General features: G+C 35.8%; 1 protein-coding gene across 2 annotated transcripts in view; it reads right to left on the bottom strand.

Annotated features, from left to right (window-relative positions):
* The window catches only part of DHX40 (DEAH-box helicase 40), a 48,636-nt gene that overhangs the window by 24,520 nt on the left and 7,979 nt on the right, over positions 1-16,137 (bottom strand). The window contains exons 8-12 of one of the 2 annotated variants that reach the window (XM_045985691.1): positions 8,559-8,658; positions 6,452-6,538; positions 6,143-6,325; positions 1,493-1,573; positions 362-519 (exon numbers count right to left, since the gene is read on the bottom strand). In XM_045985691.1, the coding sequence (XP_045841647.1) occupies positions 362-519; positions 1,493-1,573; positions 6,143-6,325; positions 6,452-6,538; positions 8,559-8,658 (609 nt within the window). The remainder of the gene's footprint in view (positions 1-361; positions 520-1,492; positions 1,574-6,142; positions 6,326-6,451; positions 6,539-8,558; positions 8,659-16,137) is intronic. The other variant, XM_045985692.1, reaches the window with a different exon arrangement.

Raw genomic sequence — 16,137 nt, forward strand, 5'->3', positions numbered from 1 at the left:
GAACCTTAAATGTGCATTGCCAAGCTATCTTGGGGGAAGGGATGTAGGGATGACTAGGTGGACAAAAAGGAGATGTTTAGGGGAGTGCAACTTTTAGTATATTACTGTAATGGTGGAAATGTGTTACTACAGATAACAGGGTTTTGTCAAAACCCAAATATACAATACAGTGACCCTTAGTTAATCATCATGTATCAATACCGGCTCATCAATAATAACAAATGTACCACACCAACAAAAGATGTTAAGTATGAGGTAACTGTGTGTGTCTGTACTTATCGTCAACTTTTCTTTAAACCTAAAACTGCTCTAAAAAATAAAGTCTATTAATTTTTTTAAAGCTCATCAAAAAACTTCTTACCTGGTCTAATGAAGACATTTTCCACAGACAACATTGCTGCTATTGGAAGTAGTAGATCTTCACAATCCAGAGAAGCAGCCTTTATTACTGCACATGTCAGATGTGGAGGGAGAGGAAATTCCACCATAGACAAACCCAACCTGGTCACATGGCCGCTCCTTAATAGAAAGATAAGGTTCTTAAGTTCTTTCTATCTTTGGGGAGTACAAGTGAAATGTTCATCACTTAAAATAAGTCAGATATAGTTTATATTACCTTAAATCAACTCCATAAATTCAATATAAAAAACACGACACATTGATCATTGATAAAAGAAAACATAAAGCTGATACATTCTCTGTTTTCAAGGGCCAATACATCCAAAAAACTAAACAGTGAGGCAGAATAAAGTACTATAATAAAAGACACAAAATGCTACAGAAGCATAGAGGATGTCCTTGAAGAAATAAGAGAATGATAATTACCAAATCTTTTCCCAACACATAATCATAAGAACAATGGCTCTCTTATTATTTCATATACCCAACTTAAAGCCTGGTACTGAAATGGTACTCAAAAATTACTTGTTAAATAATACCAAATACAAATACAGTTTTATCATGTAATTTTTAAATTCAGAATTGTGGCAAAGAAAAACTGAGGACAAAGTCTTATTTCAGATAAAACAATCCCTTCAATTCAAACGAATCGTTTTCTACTGATAAAGGAAACTATTAAGAACCCTATTTGAAAAAGAGATGGGGGGGCACCTGAAGGGCTCAAGTCAGGTAAGCATCCAATTCTTGATTTTGGTTCAGGTCATGATCTCAGAATCATGGGATCAAGTGATGCATCAGGCTCTGTACTCAGTGTGGAGTCTGCCTGTCCTTCCTTCCCTCTGCTCCCCCACACAATTCTCTCTCTCCCTCTATCTCTCTCAAATAAATAAATAAGTAAATAAAATAAAAAAGAGACTGGAGTGCCTGATTGGCTCAGTTGGTAGAGCATGTGACTCTTGATCTTGGGGTCATGAGTTCAAGCCCCATGTCTGACACAGTTTACTTAAAATAAAAATAAAATTTTTAAAAAATAATAAAATGAAACAGAAAGAGATTAACATCTGTTGTGGTTGGGTTGTTGTTGTTGTTTTACCTGTCAATAGCATCACATTGGTAAAGTTGTTTAAGAGCTTCCAAAATGAGTCTCTCATTAGGTGGATCCAAATAGGGAAACCTGGGTTTAAATGAGATATGAGTAAGATTCCATTCCTTGACCATTGTAGATTTTACACAGACTTGACAATTTCTTTAAAGGTTTTACTTCTTTTTTTCAAGCCTCCTCTCCCTCTCTTTTTTTCCCCCAAGCATTCTTTTTTTTTTTTTTTTTAAGATTTTATTTATTTATGGCAGAAAGAGATAGTGAGAGAAGGAACACAAGGCGGGGGGGGATCAGCAGGCAGAGGGAAAAGCTGGCTTCCTGTTGAACAAGAAGCCCGATATGCGGCTTGATCCCAAAACACTGATTTTGACCTGAGCTGAAGGCAGAAGCTTAACAACTGAGCCACCCAGGCGCCCTTCCCTAAGCACTCTATGATCATGAACAGCATTCAGCAAGGTAGGAAATTATTTTTTCTGAATCACACTCTTTTTTTCCTTTCTAAATTTTTATTTAAATTGTAGTTAGTTAACATACCATGCAATGTTGGTTTCAGGAGGAGAACTAAGTGCTGAATCACACTCTTCTGTTTAATTCAAAAAGTACTTCTTTTTGATCCCCCTTAGCTGGAACACTCACCATTCTTCTCTACTTATCTTATTCCTGCCCCATTCTTCATAGACATTTTGACATTCTTCAATGTCAAAACTACTCTGTTCTGTAGTCCACAATTTTTATTACAATTTTATAAACTAGTGGAGAAAAACTGACAGTGGGCAAATATTACAAGTTGATCAACATTAATTCAATATGGTTTTTAATAAAATGGTAAGTATATTTGATTAATTTTACCATATTTGCTTTATGTATATTCTTATTTTCTCCTCAACTATCTGAAAACAAGTTGTAAATACAATGCCAATTCACCCCCCAAAATATTTCAGCATGCATCCTCTGAAAATAAAGACAACTTAGGGGTGTCTGGGTGGCTTAGTCAGTTGACTGTCCCACTCCTGGTTTTGGCTCAGGTCATGATCTCAGAGTCCTGAGATGGGGCCCACATTGGGCTCCACTATCAGCACGGAGTCCACTTGCGATTCTTTCCCTCTTCCTCTTTCTCCCACTGTGCCCTTCCCCCTGCTCACATGTACCCTCATTCTAAAATAAATACATGAAAAATAAATAAAATCTTGGAAAACAAAGGCATTCTTACATAACCACAATACTATTAATGAACATTAGACAATAATATTCACAAAGGGTGGCATATAACCAAGCCTGAATATATATATACATATTGTCTTACTACTAATAATAATTACTTAATACTATTGGCACTGGATTACTTTTTCCGCCATAAGTCTTGAGATGGTTAAATCATCTACTCCAATTTCTCACCTTGAAAAAGTCCAACTAAGGACAAAAGGTCCAATACCTTACATAAAAGTCCACTCCAGGATTCACTGCTCTATTTAAAAACAAATAAACAAAAATCTTGTAGACTGTTCTACAGTCAGTTTTCCTACAACTTGTACCAACAAGTCCTGGCATCTTCTAGAGCAAGAGTCAGCAAACACTTTCTGTAAAAGGCCAGATAGTAAATATTTTAGGTTTTGTAGGCCGTATGGTCTCTGTCACAATTATTCAACTCTGCTGTTATAGCAAAAGCAACCACACATGAATGAATATGCATGGCTCTGTTCTAATAAAATTTTATTTACAAAAACAGGCAGTGAGCCTGGAACATGGTTTTTGACCCCTGTCCTAGAGCAATACCAAATTAGTCAGGTTCCTCTTTTACATGAGTGCCCTTCCAGATTTGTAAAAACTACCATTATTTTTCTCCCTTGATTATACCAATTACTGAATTCTGTCAAGCACTCCTTGTACTGCTGCTTTCTAAGAGACCCACCATACCTAATTACCATCTTTCAGAAACACTCTAGCTTGTCAAAATCCTCACAAAATGTGATGATATCCATAACCGAACTCCAAATGTAGAGTGACCAACACATAACAGGAATGCTATAATTCCAGTCATTTGGACATTGCAGTCTATTAACATAATTAAAGTCTATGCCAGTAGGAATTTTTTTAAAACCTTTTTTTTTTTTAAAGATTTTATTTATTTGACAGACAGAAATCACAAGTAGGCAGAGAGGCAGGGAGAGAAGAGAGAGGGAAGCAGGCTCCCTGCTGAGCAGACACTGATGTGGGGCTCAATCCCAGGACCCTGGGATCATGACCGGAGCCGAAGGCAGAGGCTTTAACCCACTGAGCCACCCAGGTGCCCCTAAAACCTTTATTTTAAAAAAGATTTTATTTATTTATTTGCCAGAGAAAGAGAGCACAAGCAGGGTGAGTGGCAGGCTCCCCACTGAGCAGGGATTTCCCCCAACCCCTGCTGCCATGTGGGACTCCATTCCAGGATGTGGGGATCATGACCCGAGCCAAAGGCTGACCAGCTGAGCCACCCAGGCATCGCACCAGTAGGAATTTTTTATTGTTTTCTAAACAGAATAATAATTGCAAGCTCTCATACTAAGTTGTGGTGATCTGATAATTTCAGATCTTTTTCATGTGTATTTCCTTAATATATAACCCAAACAAAGGCTGTAAGATGTAACCTTTCAGACTTTGGCCTTGTTGATTTTTGCCTATTAAGATCATTCTAAATCTTGCAGTTTTAATCATCTACTGATTAGACATCAAGACATTTTCCAGCAATATATAACTATGACTTCAATATCTTTAATATTTTCACTGAAAATGCTCATGAGGAAAGAGCAAAGTTCAGCACACTATTAGCAAAACCTCCATGTAGGCTGTGCTAAGCAATTAATCAATACATTCTGGATTTGGCTATTTGGCAACTATATTCAACAGTCCTGTCACCTTATTCACAAAGATGAATAAGATAGATAAAACAGATATATAATAGACAGGTAGATATAATCTTATCATATGGTGTGTAGAAAGCAAGAGTCATTAGATTACCATTCAATAAATTCTTACAGTGCACCCATTATGTGGATAGTCCTATCTTCAAACTAAAAAGGAAATGGTTTATTATGACATAGTCTTTGTGAACCATTTTGATTTTATGGATTACTATAAATCACCATTAAATTCTCTAAAACCATTTTTTTCTAGAAAAATTTCTGCTAGAATTTGCTGAAGATCAATTCCAAGCATATTGGGCAGTTGTTTTCAGATTCTGACCTTTTCCTGAATGACGAAGACAAAACATTTGTATTTCTTACAATTTTCTGCCAACCTGTTCTGCATAATTTCTCTCATATAACCCAAAATCTGCAAGTTAATACTGGCTCTATTTCTCCTTATTCTACACACATATTAAAAAGAGAAAGGGGGGTATAAATAAATAAATAAACAAAAGGAGAGAGGAGAGGGACATCCAGCTGGTTCAGTTGGTGGAGCATGTGACTCTTGATTTCGGGGTTCTGAGTTCGAGCCCCACAATGGGTGCAGAGATTACTTAAAAATAAAATCCTAAAAAGAGAGAAGGAGAAAGAGAAAGAGGAGAATTTTTTTGTTTTTTGGCTTTAGCATCTTGAGGACTTTTAGTATATTCTAAGTCTTAAAACTTAAGATGGAAAAATTAACTCAGTGCAGATGATATTAAGTAATTATTATTCCTACTTCTCTAATATATATATTCTTAATTATATGCCACTTTTAATATTATTCCTATTTTTCTAATACATATTTATTCTTGATTATATGTTGCTTTGTAATTATATATTATTCACAAAAATCATATTATGAATATTATTTTAAAATCTGGGTTCATCTGAAAGCTTTCTGTTCAGCCATTTAGATTTAAATGGTTCTTCTTTCTCATTGGTGTTGTTCATGATTACAGTGAGAATTTCATATATTATATGCTTTTCTCTTTCTAAGATCTATATTCTCATTTAGAAAATCTCTAGTTTTAAACTATCCAGAAAACATTTTAATTGGCTTTCCAAGAGTATACAATACATATTTGGATATACCTAGTAATTAATTCCCTTCCTATGAACACAGAGTCACCTTCTCCCATAGTTTCTGACACTTTTGCAGACAATTTAGACTAAAATTAAGACCAAGAACAGTATTTTCCTTCATTATTTTCTCTATCATGTGTAATAAGAAATTTCAAGCCCCTACAACAATACTTTATCCTATGCCAACTAATTATATAGTTTAACATTTGAGGAACTTAACAGCTGTCCCATTCTTTCATGTGTCTGAATCTTGTTTCTTTAATACGATTTAAGTTTAGTGAAAGCAAAATACTATCAGAGTATTACTCTATCTCTCACAGTACTTGCTATAATGATGGACACGCAAAAGAAAACCACTTTCTGGTTGGAATAAAGGTCATTATATACCTTTCATTACAGATAAGCAGTGGTCACTAAATGATCCAAATAAACATCAACATGGAGCACCCCATTAGGCCAAGGTTAAAACAGGAGCAAGGAATCAAATCACAGGAAAGCACTGCAAAGAAACCTTTTATTTGGGTTTAGCTAAACCTCTAAATGAGGGGGATGTAGGAGTCAAATACCTCAAAAGAATTCTGAGGAATAACCTGGCTCCATCCTAACAAATTTTTCTCTCTTCAAATTGTCTACATACCTTATAACATCATGTATGGCAAGGCACTTCAAGGTCAGAACTACAGATGTCAAACTAGTTCTCTTAATCTCAGGGATCACATGGTCAGGCATACATTGGTTCCAAAAATCTTTACTATAGATCCGAAAGCATTTTCCTGAGGAAGTCCTGCCAGCTCGGCCACTTCGCTGTAATGCCTCACTCCTTAAGAAGAAGAAAAAAAAAGAAGTCCCCAAAATGTACTAAGTAGTTAACATCATACATCCTAACCAGTTAAAAACGACCTAATAAACTGTTCTTTGAGCAAAAAAGCTTGACATAGAGACTTACTTTGAAATTGGAACCACCTCCAGGATGTCCAACCCTAATCTGGGATTGTGATTTAACTGCTTCACAAAGCCACCATCTACCACATATCTAAGAAGAATGAAAACCAGTTAAGTTTCTAGAATATAAGACTTGTTGATTTTTAGCCAATTCGGATTCTCCTTTTCTACCAAACTAGCAACTATATGATGCCTTTTATATTAAACATAATACTTCAAAGTCAAGAAATTAGAACCCCTGTGCATTACTAATGGAAATGTAAAATGGTTAAGCCAATGTGCAAAAGGTTTGAAGGATCCTCTAAATGTTAAACACAGAATTATGACATGACCCAGAAATCACATTCTTCAGTGCATACCCAAAAGAAATGAAAGAAGTACTCAGCCAATATTTGTAGACATATTTTTATAGAAGCACTATTCATAAGAGCCAAAAGGTAGAAATAACCTAAATGTCCATTAACCATTAAGGGATACATGGATAAACAAATTATGGTACATACATATAATAGAATATTATTCAGCTACAAAAATGAATGGAAGTGCTGATACATGCTGCAATGTGGATGAACCTTGACAGCACGATGAGTGAGAGAAGCCAGACACAAAAGGTCACACATTGTTCGACCATTTATATGAAACACTCAGAATAGAATCTCCATAAAAACGGAAAATAGGCTGGTGGTTCCCAAAGGCTAGAATGGAGGGGGGCATAGGGAATAACTGCTAAAAGGGTACAGGGTTTTATTTAGGGTAATAAAAATGTTTTAGAAGTAGGCAGAGGTAGTGTTAGTGTCTGTACAATACTGTAAAGGTACTAAATATTAATTGCTCACTTTTAAATGTTAATTTTATATTATATGAATTTCTCCTCTAAAAGAACAAATTTGAAAGCCACCTCTAGACCACTCTAACAGGTTTAGAATTTAATTCAAGGTAGCCTTTAACAACACCATTTAAGTCAACTAAACAGAGAACAAGTCAGGTAAAAAACTAAGTTAGGAGGGCGCCTGGGTGGCTCAGTAGGTTAAGCCACTGCCTTCGGCTCGGGTCATGATCTCAGGGTCCTGGGATCGAGTCCCACATCGGGCTCTCTGCTCAGTGGAGAGCTTGCTTCCCTTCCTCTCTCTCTGCCTGCCTCTCTTGTGATTTCTCTCTGTCAAATAAATAAATAAAATCTTTAAAAAAAAAAAACAAAAAAAACTAAGTTAGGAATTGTAGTAAGTCCACCATTCACTAAGGGAACATTCCAAAACATATTATTTAATGACTTTTGCCTTTGCTGGGAACAGAAAATTACAGAGGAAGACTTCCTCCAAAGAAGTGAAAGCCCTTACTGAAATAATCATTTTTAAAGTAAAAGAGAAAACCAAAGGAAATTAAACTTCCTCTTCGGTCTGGGTGATCATTTTACACAAAAGAATGACATAGGATCTTTGAGATTCAGATCCAGCCTTCCCATGGCAAACAGACAGATTTTTAGTTAAGGACATAAAATATACTGGATAAAAGATAAATATTAAAAGGGCTGTGGTCAAAAGACAAAAAGAACTTCACATTAGCCATCAGTCTCGACTTAAAATTTCCCAGTGTTTCTCCACTAAATTTACTCAAAAATTGATGGCATCATTGATTACATTAAAAAATAAGAGACTCACAGCATAGTTCATTTCATAAAAAGGTGAAAAGCGAGAAACAGTACCTTCAGCTAAACACTTGGATGTACAACACTTGGACACACAACTCCACCAAGTGGAGGTGCCAGATGAGAAGGGAGTGTCTTATTATCCTAGGTATACCCTATTAATGAGTACACAAAACAGCTCTGGCTGTCTAGTTAATGAATAATGAATAATGAAACCCATGAAGCATTACACATAATCTTAAATTTGGGAAGACAAAGCTACAAATTGCCAAATAAAAGTAGTTAAAAAGTATAATCAGGAATACGATGTGCACCTCCTACTCCATTTCTTAATCATGGTAAACGATAATTATAAAAAAAATAGTAGTGATTACAAGTAGGTGACAAGAAAATTACTGGAGGACAGGGGAACAAACTCAAAGCTAAGTGGTTTCCTTGGCTTTAAAAGAAACTTTAGAAGTTGTACCTAATTCCATCTATTGTCAAAGACGTTGCAGAAATATTGGTGGATATGACACATTTTCTAATTCCAGGTGGAGGTGGCAAAAATATTCTTCTCTGTTGATCTAAAAATACATGTAAAGAGAAAATGTTGATTTACAACATGCATTTGTCAAACTCCACTTTTGAAAAACTAACTTCTTTTTGTTAAAAGTTACTTCCTTCACCTCTTTAATTATCTTGAATTCAAAATAGTAAAACTCATCTTTGCCTCACCTTTTACTGCTAACATTTCTAGATCCATTAAATCAGAGATTATTGCTAAAATAAAACCTATAGAAGAATCCTTATGTAGGTCACAGCTCCCTTTGAGAATATTTAAAAACTGTGGCCCTCTTTTCCATTAATAGGCACATATGTATACACACACATACATACACACACACTTCAAACAATTTCAGGGTATTCAGGAACTCACCGTAGCCCATCCATGGACTACAATTAAGGACCTCTACATACCTTAAAGACTGACCAGCTAAGTGGTTTTCACTTTTTGGGGTATCCTTCTGATGGCTACCTCTCTAAGGAAGTAACATCACACTCATTTCCCCTAACCACAGATTCTGAAGAGTGAACCCCAGCAGCAATGCTTGTACTATACCTTGTTCCTCTAGCCATAGTTTATGGCACCAAAGATAAACATCTCCCCCAAGCTGGGGCAATCTCCTGGAATTTGGAATAAGGTCCAAGAGATGCTCTATTTGATTAGCCTAGTCTCTTGCAAAGAAGAAAAATGAACTTATGAACCACAGGGAAGTGGTTAATGTACATGAAGGAAACTCTAAAAAGAAAATAATGAATTAGCCATGAAAGTTAAGACAATATTTCTGGGTTCTTGGCTCTTCCCAGGCCTTGAGGGGACTGGGTGTAAAATAAGTAGTAAGACAGATTTGGCCAGATTTGCTCTCCTGCCAGGTTAAGCACAAAATAAGACAAGAGAGTTAAGAATGCTTGCAAGGAAATGATTATGGTATGGGTGAAAGAAGGTAAGTGAAGGCTGATAAAGGACAGTGTCAATGCATTCTGAAAGTTGTTAAATTACAAACGGTAGAGTGCTGGCAAAAACAGGATTTGTAGTTAACTTTGGCTAAGAATTATTTTTTAAATATTAGACTTAGGTAGTTCATTTCTTCCAGATAGTTCAAAGGAGTTTTATATTACTTTGTAGTTCAAATTATGCTTATACATTATGATCTACTTGTTCTACTATAATGTAGCTCCATGAAACAAGGATTTTCTTATATTCAAGACATATCCCCACTACCTAGAACAATGTCTGGACCACAGAAAGTGTTCAATAGAGTTCAATGAATTGATAAATAAAAAATGCATTATATAAATAGTAAGTTAACATCCTTTCTACCACACTACCCTAAAAATTTACATAAATTAAAAATGTCCTTTCTGAACATGTTTACCTATAAACAAGTCTGTTTTTCAATCAATCCATTTCTAAGAATACTAATATTTTAAATGTTCAGTTCAAGAAAAATTTCAGTTTCATTTACCATTTTATTCACTATAATCAATTAGAAAGTCTTGAAATTGTTTTGACAAGACTCATGTTTATTTCATTTCCATTTCACCCACACACTTTTTTTTTTTAATTTTTAATTTTTTTTTAATTTGACAGACAGAGATCACAAGTAGGCAGAGAGGCAGGCAGAGAGAGAGGAGGAAGCAGGCTCCCTGCTGAGCAGAGAGCCTGATGCGGGACTCGATCCCAGGACTCTGGGATCATGACCTGAGCTGAAAGCAGAGACTTTAACCCACTGAGCCACCCAGGCGCCCCTCACCCACACACTTTAATACCATATTCCCCGAGTACAAACATACACCAGTTTATTTATTTTTTTTTAGTAATTTCTAAACCCAATGTGAGGCTCAAACTCACAACCCTGAGATCAAGTGCTGCATGCTCTCCTGACCGAGTCAACTAGGGGCTCCAACATGTACCAGTTTTACGTTTGTTTACAAAGGTTTGAAAAAAAAGTTAATTATATCCTAAAGCACATTCTCTCTCTCCAGGAAGGAAAGAGGAAATGGAATACTTTCATTATGATGCAGTAAGGTCCCAGGTTGTTATTAATGGGGAGGGTGGGGGATTAGCAAAGAGGCAAAAAAGGTGTCCAAAGTCTACCAAGAAATAAGGATATTGAGAGACCACTTAACACTCAAAATGAAGGAACAATCTTAGATCTACGCATATGACATATTATATGTTAAGGCCAATGAAACTTCCTCATAAAATATCTTGTCCAAAGCCCCCCAAGAGATTCCAAACCAGAACTATTTCTGAGAGAGAGGGAAAGAGAAAGAGAAGAAAAAGAACACAACTTAAAGTAATAAACAGAAACTGTCAACCAAAGGGGGGAAAAGATGACAGTTCTGGAGCAAAAGAAAGAAGTACAACACTGCTCGGCTCAAACTGCACCCCTGTGCCCCCAAGAAGTTATTTTTGGGTGAGTCAAAAATATCTTGAGAATTCTCAGTAACACAGCTGAAAATGAAATTCCTGACACAGAGAAAGGCTTGAATAATCAGTAAATAGAACTAAAAAGGTAACTAGAAGGAAGCTAAAAAAATATGGAAGACAAGCAATCCAACATAAGAATAACTGGTAGCCCTGAAGTACAGAAACCAATAAATACATAAAAATTATATTCAAAGATATAACACAAAAGAGTTTCCCTGAAATAAAAACTTAATTTGCAGATCCAAAGAACACATCATAGGGGCACCTGGGTGGCTCAGTCATTAAGTGCCTGCCTTAGGCTAAGGTCATGATCTCGGGGTCCTGGGATCGAGCCCTGCACTGCGCTCCCTGCTCAGTGGGAAGGCTGCTTCTCCCTCTCCCACTCCCCCTGCTTGTGTTCCCTCTCTCACTGTGACTCTCTCTGTCAAATAAATAAATAAAAATCTAAAAAATTAAAAAAAAAAAAAACCACATAAAAGATCACCTTGTTTGTGGTAGTCTTTACATGGGTGTGTACATTTGTCAAAATTCATTAAACACTACACTTAAAACAAGCATAGTTTATTGTATGTAAACTATAACCCCAACGAAGTTGATTTTTTAAAAAAGCACATCAAATTCCAGGAAATTTTAATATAAAATATTCAACACCAAAAAATATCCTAATTAAAACCACTTAACTTTAAAAATCAAAGAAATTAAAAATAATTTTTTCAGGCAATCAGACAGAAAAAGCAAATCACAAGGAAGGGGAAAAAAAAAAAACCAGGCTGGCCTCTAACTTCTCCACAGCAACATTCAATGCCAGAAGCCAACTGGACAATATCTACCAAGTTCTAAGGAAAAGAAAGTGTGACCCAAGAACATAAAAACCCAGCCACAATACAGCTCAAGTATAAAGGCAAAATCAAGACATTCTCAAACATAAAAGAGTAATAACAAAAAGCAGCACTCGAGAGCCCTTCTATTAAAAAAAAAAAGTTAACAAAACCCAGGCAAACGAAAATTAACCAAAAGTAACTTAAGAATGGAAAAAGCATGGTAAAAAGATTGATGATAAACATCTAAACAATGTAAAAATAACTAACAAAAATCAGAATGGAAAGATACAGAAGAGTCAAAGTACTTAAGTCCTTATCTTTCAATCAGAGAATCAGCAGGTAAGACCTCCAATCACACATGGTCTAAAAAGAAGAGATTAACTTCAACTTCTTAAAATTTTTCATCTTTTTAGACTTGAAAGCAACCTTTTATATCATATTCTCATATGGTAAAGAAAGTTACTTGACATTTAACAATTCCTTCAAGTAAATTCACATAAAATTAAAAATACTGTTTTAAAAAGCAACTAACAGCATAATCTCACTTTTAAAAAGTATTTCTATCAATCCTCCTGTTTACTTCCATATCCTTCTATATGTATACACACACACACACACACATATCTGGTTATTTTTGAATGGAGGAACTTGAGGTGATTATTTTTACCTTTGTAACTTTGGACACTGCTTGAATTCTTTATAATGAAACTATATCACTTTTCCTTAATTGAATGATTTTTCTTAAAGAAAAACTGGAGCAAAAATGCGGAGACACTAAGAGTGTGTTAATTCTGCACAGTGGGAAATGACTTGTTTATGTATTTTTCTACACTTTAAAAATTTCTACAAAGGGCTAAAGAGAAAAACAGTAAGAACACATAAAACAAAATGTCATTTTTTGTTAGAAAAGCTAAACAATAAAAATATATTTAAATATATTAAAAAAGCTTAGAACAATATACCTCAGAATATTAACAGTGATTATCACTTAACTATGTTGCTGAGCTCTAAGTTTAATTATGTTTCTTACTTTTCTTTTTTTTTTTTTAATATTTTATTTATTTATCTGACAGACAGAGATCACAGGTAGGCAGAGAGAGAGGAAGGGAAGCAGGCTCCCTGCTGAGCAGAGAGCCTGATGCAGGGCTCGATCCCAGGGTTCTGGGATCATGACCTGAGCCAAAGGCACAGGCCTTAACCCACTGAGCCACCCAGGTGCCCATGTTTCTTACTTTTCTGATTATATTTTACATACTCCACAACTATGTATTCTTTACAACTATGTATGCTTTGTAAGACAAAAGAAAAATTTTCACATTTGGAGAGGATACAGTAAAAGTTTTTATGTGAAGCTCACTAGCCTTATTCTCCCCTCATCTTTAATGTTAACGTTTAAGGAAATTATCACCAACAAAGCCAAATTCTAGGTACTTGCCAAAACGAGATGTCTTTGTTTTGCAGGAAGAAGAAAGAAATAAAACTACTTTTGGATTAATGCAATCATCTAAATGTGCAGTTTTCCTCTTTTAAAATACATGCTAATCCATAGTAAAGCTCCTTTCTTTTTCTTCATGTATTCTGAAAACACATGTACTATTTTTTCACCTCCTACTGAATAACCAGTTACCAAATGCAGGTTTCCCATGTGACCTCAGGAACATCACTTAGTCTCTATCTGTTCGATAAAGAAGTCTGATCATCTAAGAAAAATATTTATAGGTATATTGCATTTTTCTAGAGAAAGAAACCATGGCTTGCATTATCTTTTAAAAAGAATCTCAGACTCCACTCTTTAAAAAAGCTAAGAAGCACTGAATTCAGATAATTACTTTTAGTGATAAAATAGTCAAATTCCATGCAAATATTTGTTGCTTATGAAGTAACAGATATATTTCAGTAAAACTGAAGAATTGCAAAATCTTGAAAAAACAGATAAGTCAGAAGAGCAAAACGGGTTTTTTTTTTGTTGTTGTTGTTTCAAGATTTTATTTATTTATTTATTTGAGAGAGAAAGAATGAGAGAGCATCAGAGGGGAGAGGTCAGAGGGAGAAGCAGACTCCCCGCTGAGCAGGGAGCCTGATGTGGGATTCCATCCCAGGACTCCAGGATCATGACCTGAGCCAAAGGCAGTTGCTTAACCAACTGAGGCACCCAGGTTTCCTAGAACAAAACGGTTTGAGGGAAACAAGAATAGGGTCTAGAAACAGCCAGTGTTTTGCTACAAGACAATGTCTAGCAGAAAGTGAAAAATCTGGAACTCAGGTTAACAAACATCTAATCAGGACTTTTTAACACATAATACTCACAATTTCACAGGTAGGCAGTAGTTCACAATTTCAGAAAGGAGACGAGGCAACCATAACGCGAGGTAGAATGTGCTAAGGGCCACAAGAGGTGTAGCGAAGAACCATGAGGTTTAAATAAAGAACAGATCAAAGCCAGTTGTGAGGTGGGAAATCAGGGAAGGTTTTCATTGAGGTGACTGTATTTATGAAACAAAACAGCAGGATTTCAGCCAGTAAGAGGAGAGAATAAAAGGGAAAGGAGGAGTTCAAGTTAAGGAAATATCAAATGCTATCACAAAAAAGATGGGGAAGGAAACGGAATTTAAAAAACTGCCTACACTTTCAGCTTGAGAGAAACACCTCAAAGGATGCGGGTTAGGAGTTCAGCCCAGAGAGTGGGATCATATAATTTTGGCATCAGAAGGGATACCATAGCACTTCTTCACATCTGACAGTTGAAAATTTTTTTTTATGTCAATTAGGGAGATACCTTAAGATGTCCCTTTAAAATAGTCGGCCACCTTCATGACTAGCCCAGAAATAAAAGCAAATACAACATATCCACTACATAATCTTCACTTATTCACTAAACCTAGATCTGAGTCATTTTTGAGCCCTCTTCACAAAAGGCTACAAGCAGGAAACCCTTCTTCCCTTTCCTCATTCTCAAGTGCAAGCTTTATGTTCCTAAGACATAATATTATAATAGTGTTTCTCCCCACCACCCGAAGTAGCAATAATAAAGAAAGTAAGTGCTGTATTGTATTAGTCACACTTACAAAAAAAAAAAAAGCCTAAGATCCCAGGAACCTGCTACTCCCAACTTCATCCGTTACTCAGTACCTCATCAGCTCCATTTGAATGCCTCTTTGCATTGTTAGAAATTGCTCCCACAAATATTATGCTCGTAATGGATCACCAATAGCTCACCCTTATAGAGCCCTTGGAACCAAAGGGAAACTAAAATAAACAAACAAAACCCTCCTCAGTAATGCCTCTACTGACAGCCAGCTCTACATCTTTACCATTCTCACATATACGCCAACACAGAAAATCTCATACACTGGGAATTAAGGTTGAAAGCAGGCTGAGATCACACTGGAAGAATAATGAATGCTAAGTTATTAAGTTAGCATTTTAATTCAACTGGTAACAGGGAATGGCGGAGATACCCAACAGGAAACTGACACAATCAGATCCGTGCTTTTGAAAGATGATGCTTACCACTGCAGGTAGGATGGTAAATTACATCAGGGAAAACAGGTTAGCAGGTTATGTTAACAACTCAGGAAAGCAAATTGAGGATCCCAACTCTAACAGTGACAATGAAAAATGAAAAAGAAGAATGAATGATTTGGACAAGACAAAAGCAAACAAACAACAAACAAAACACACAAAAAACAAAAACAAAACCAAAAACAACTACCTGTAGGAGTTATCACTTATTTGTACTGAATGATCTAGGATGATATGACGCACAGACTAGAAAGCACTGTGAGGAGATCCAGGAGTTCTAGAATGCAGGAGTGAGACCTAACTAGAGATAGTCAACCTCTCCGAAACAGAGAATTCTAGGAAAACAGCAAGCTAAGGATAAAACCTTAAAAAATAGTCACATTTAGAGAGGAAAAAAGTCTGGGAAGGGTGGGAGAGTGGGAGGGCAGAACACTTTGAGAAAGAGTGGTCAGGAGAACCAGGTAATTAAATATTACCCCAGATGACAGAATTTCAAGGAGGCATTATTATCACAAAATCAAAATACAAAGTAATAGAAAAAACCAACTCTGAGATTTGAGAAAGAGGAAGTCATTTGCAACCTTTAATCGTACAAAAACTGTTTTTCAGGCCATTAAACAAGACACAATAGCAGATGCAGCAGGTTATTTTCATTGTGACAATAATAAAGGAGAGAATGAAATTACTTATATAGAAAAATACATTTATATTGTTAATGATCAATA

This window comes from Meles meles, chromosome 18, assembly GCF_922984935.1.
Source record: "Meles meles chromosome 18, mMelMel3.1 paternal haplotype, whole genome shotgun sequence".
NCBI classification, from domain to species: domain Eukaryota; kingdom Metazoa; phylum Chordata; class Mammalia; order Carnivora; family Mustelidae; genus Meles; species Meles meles.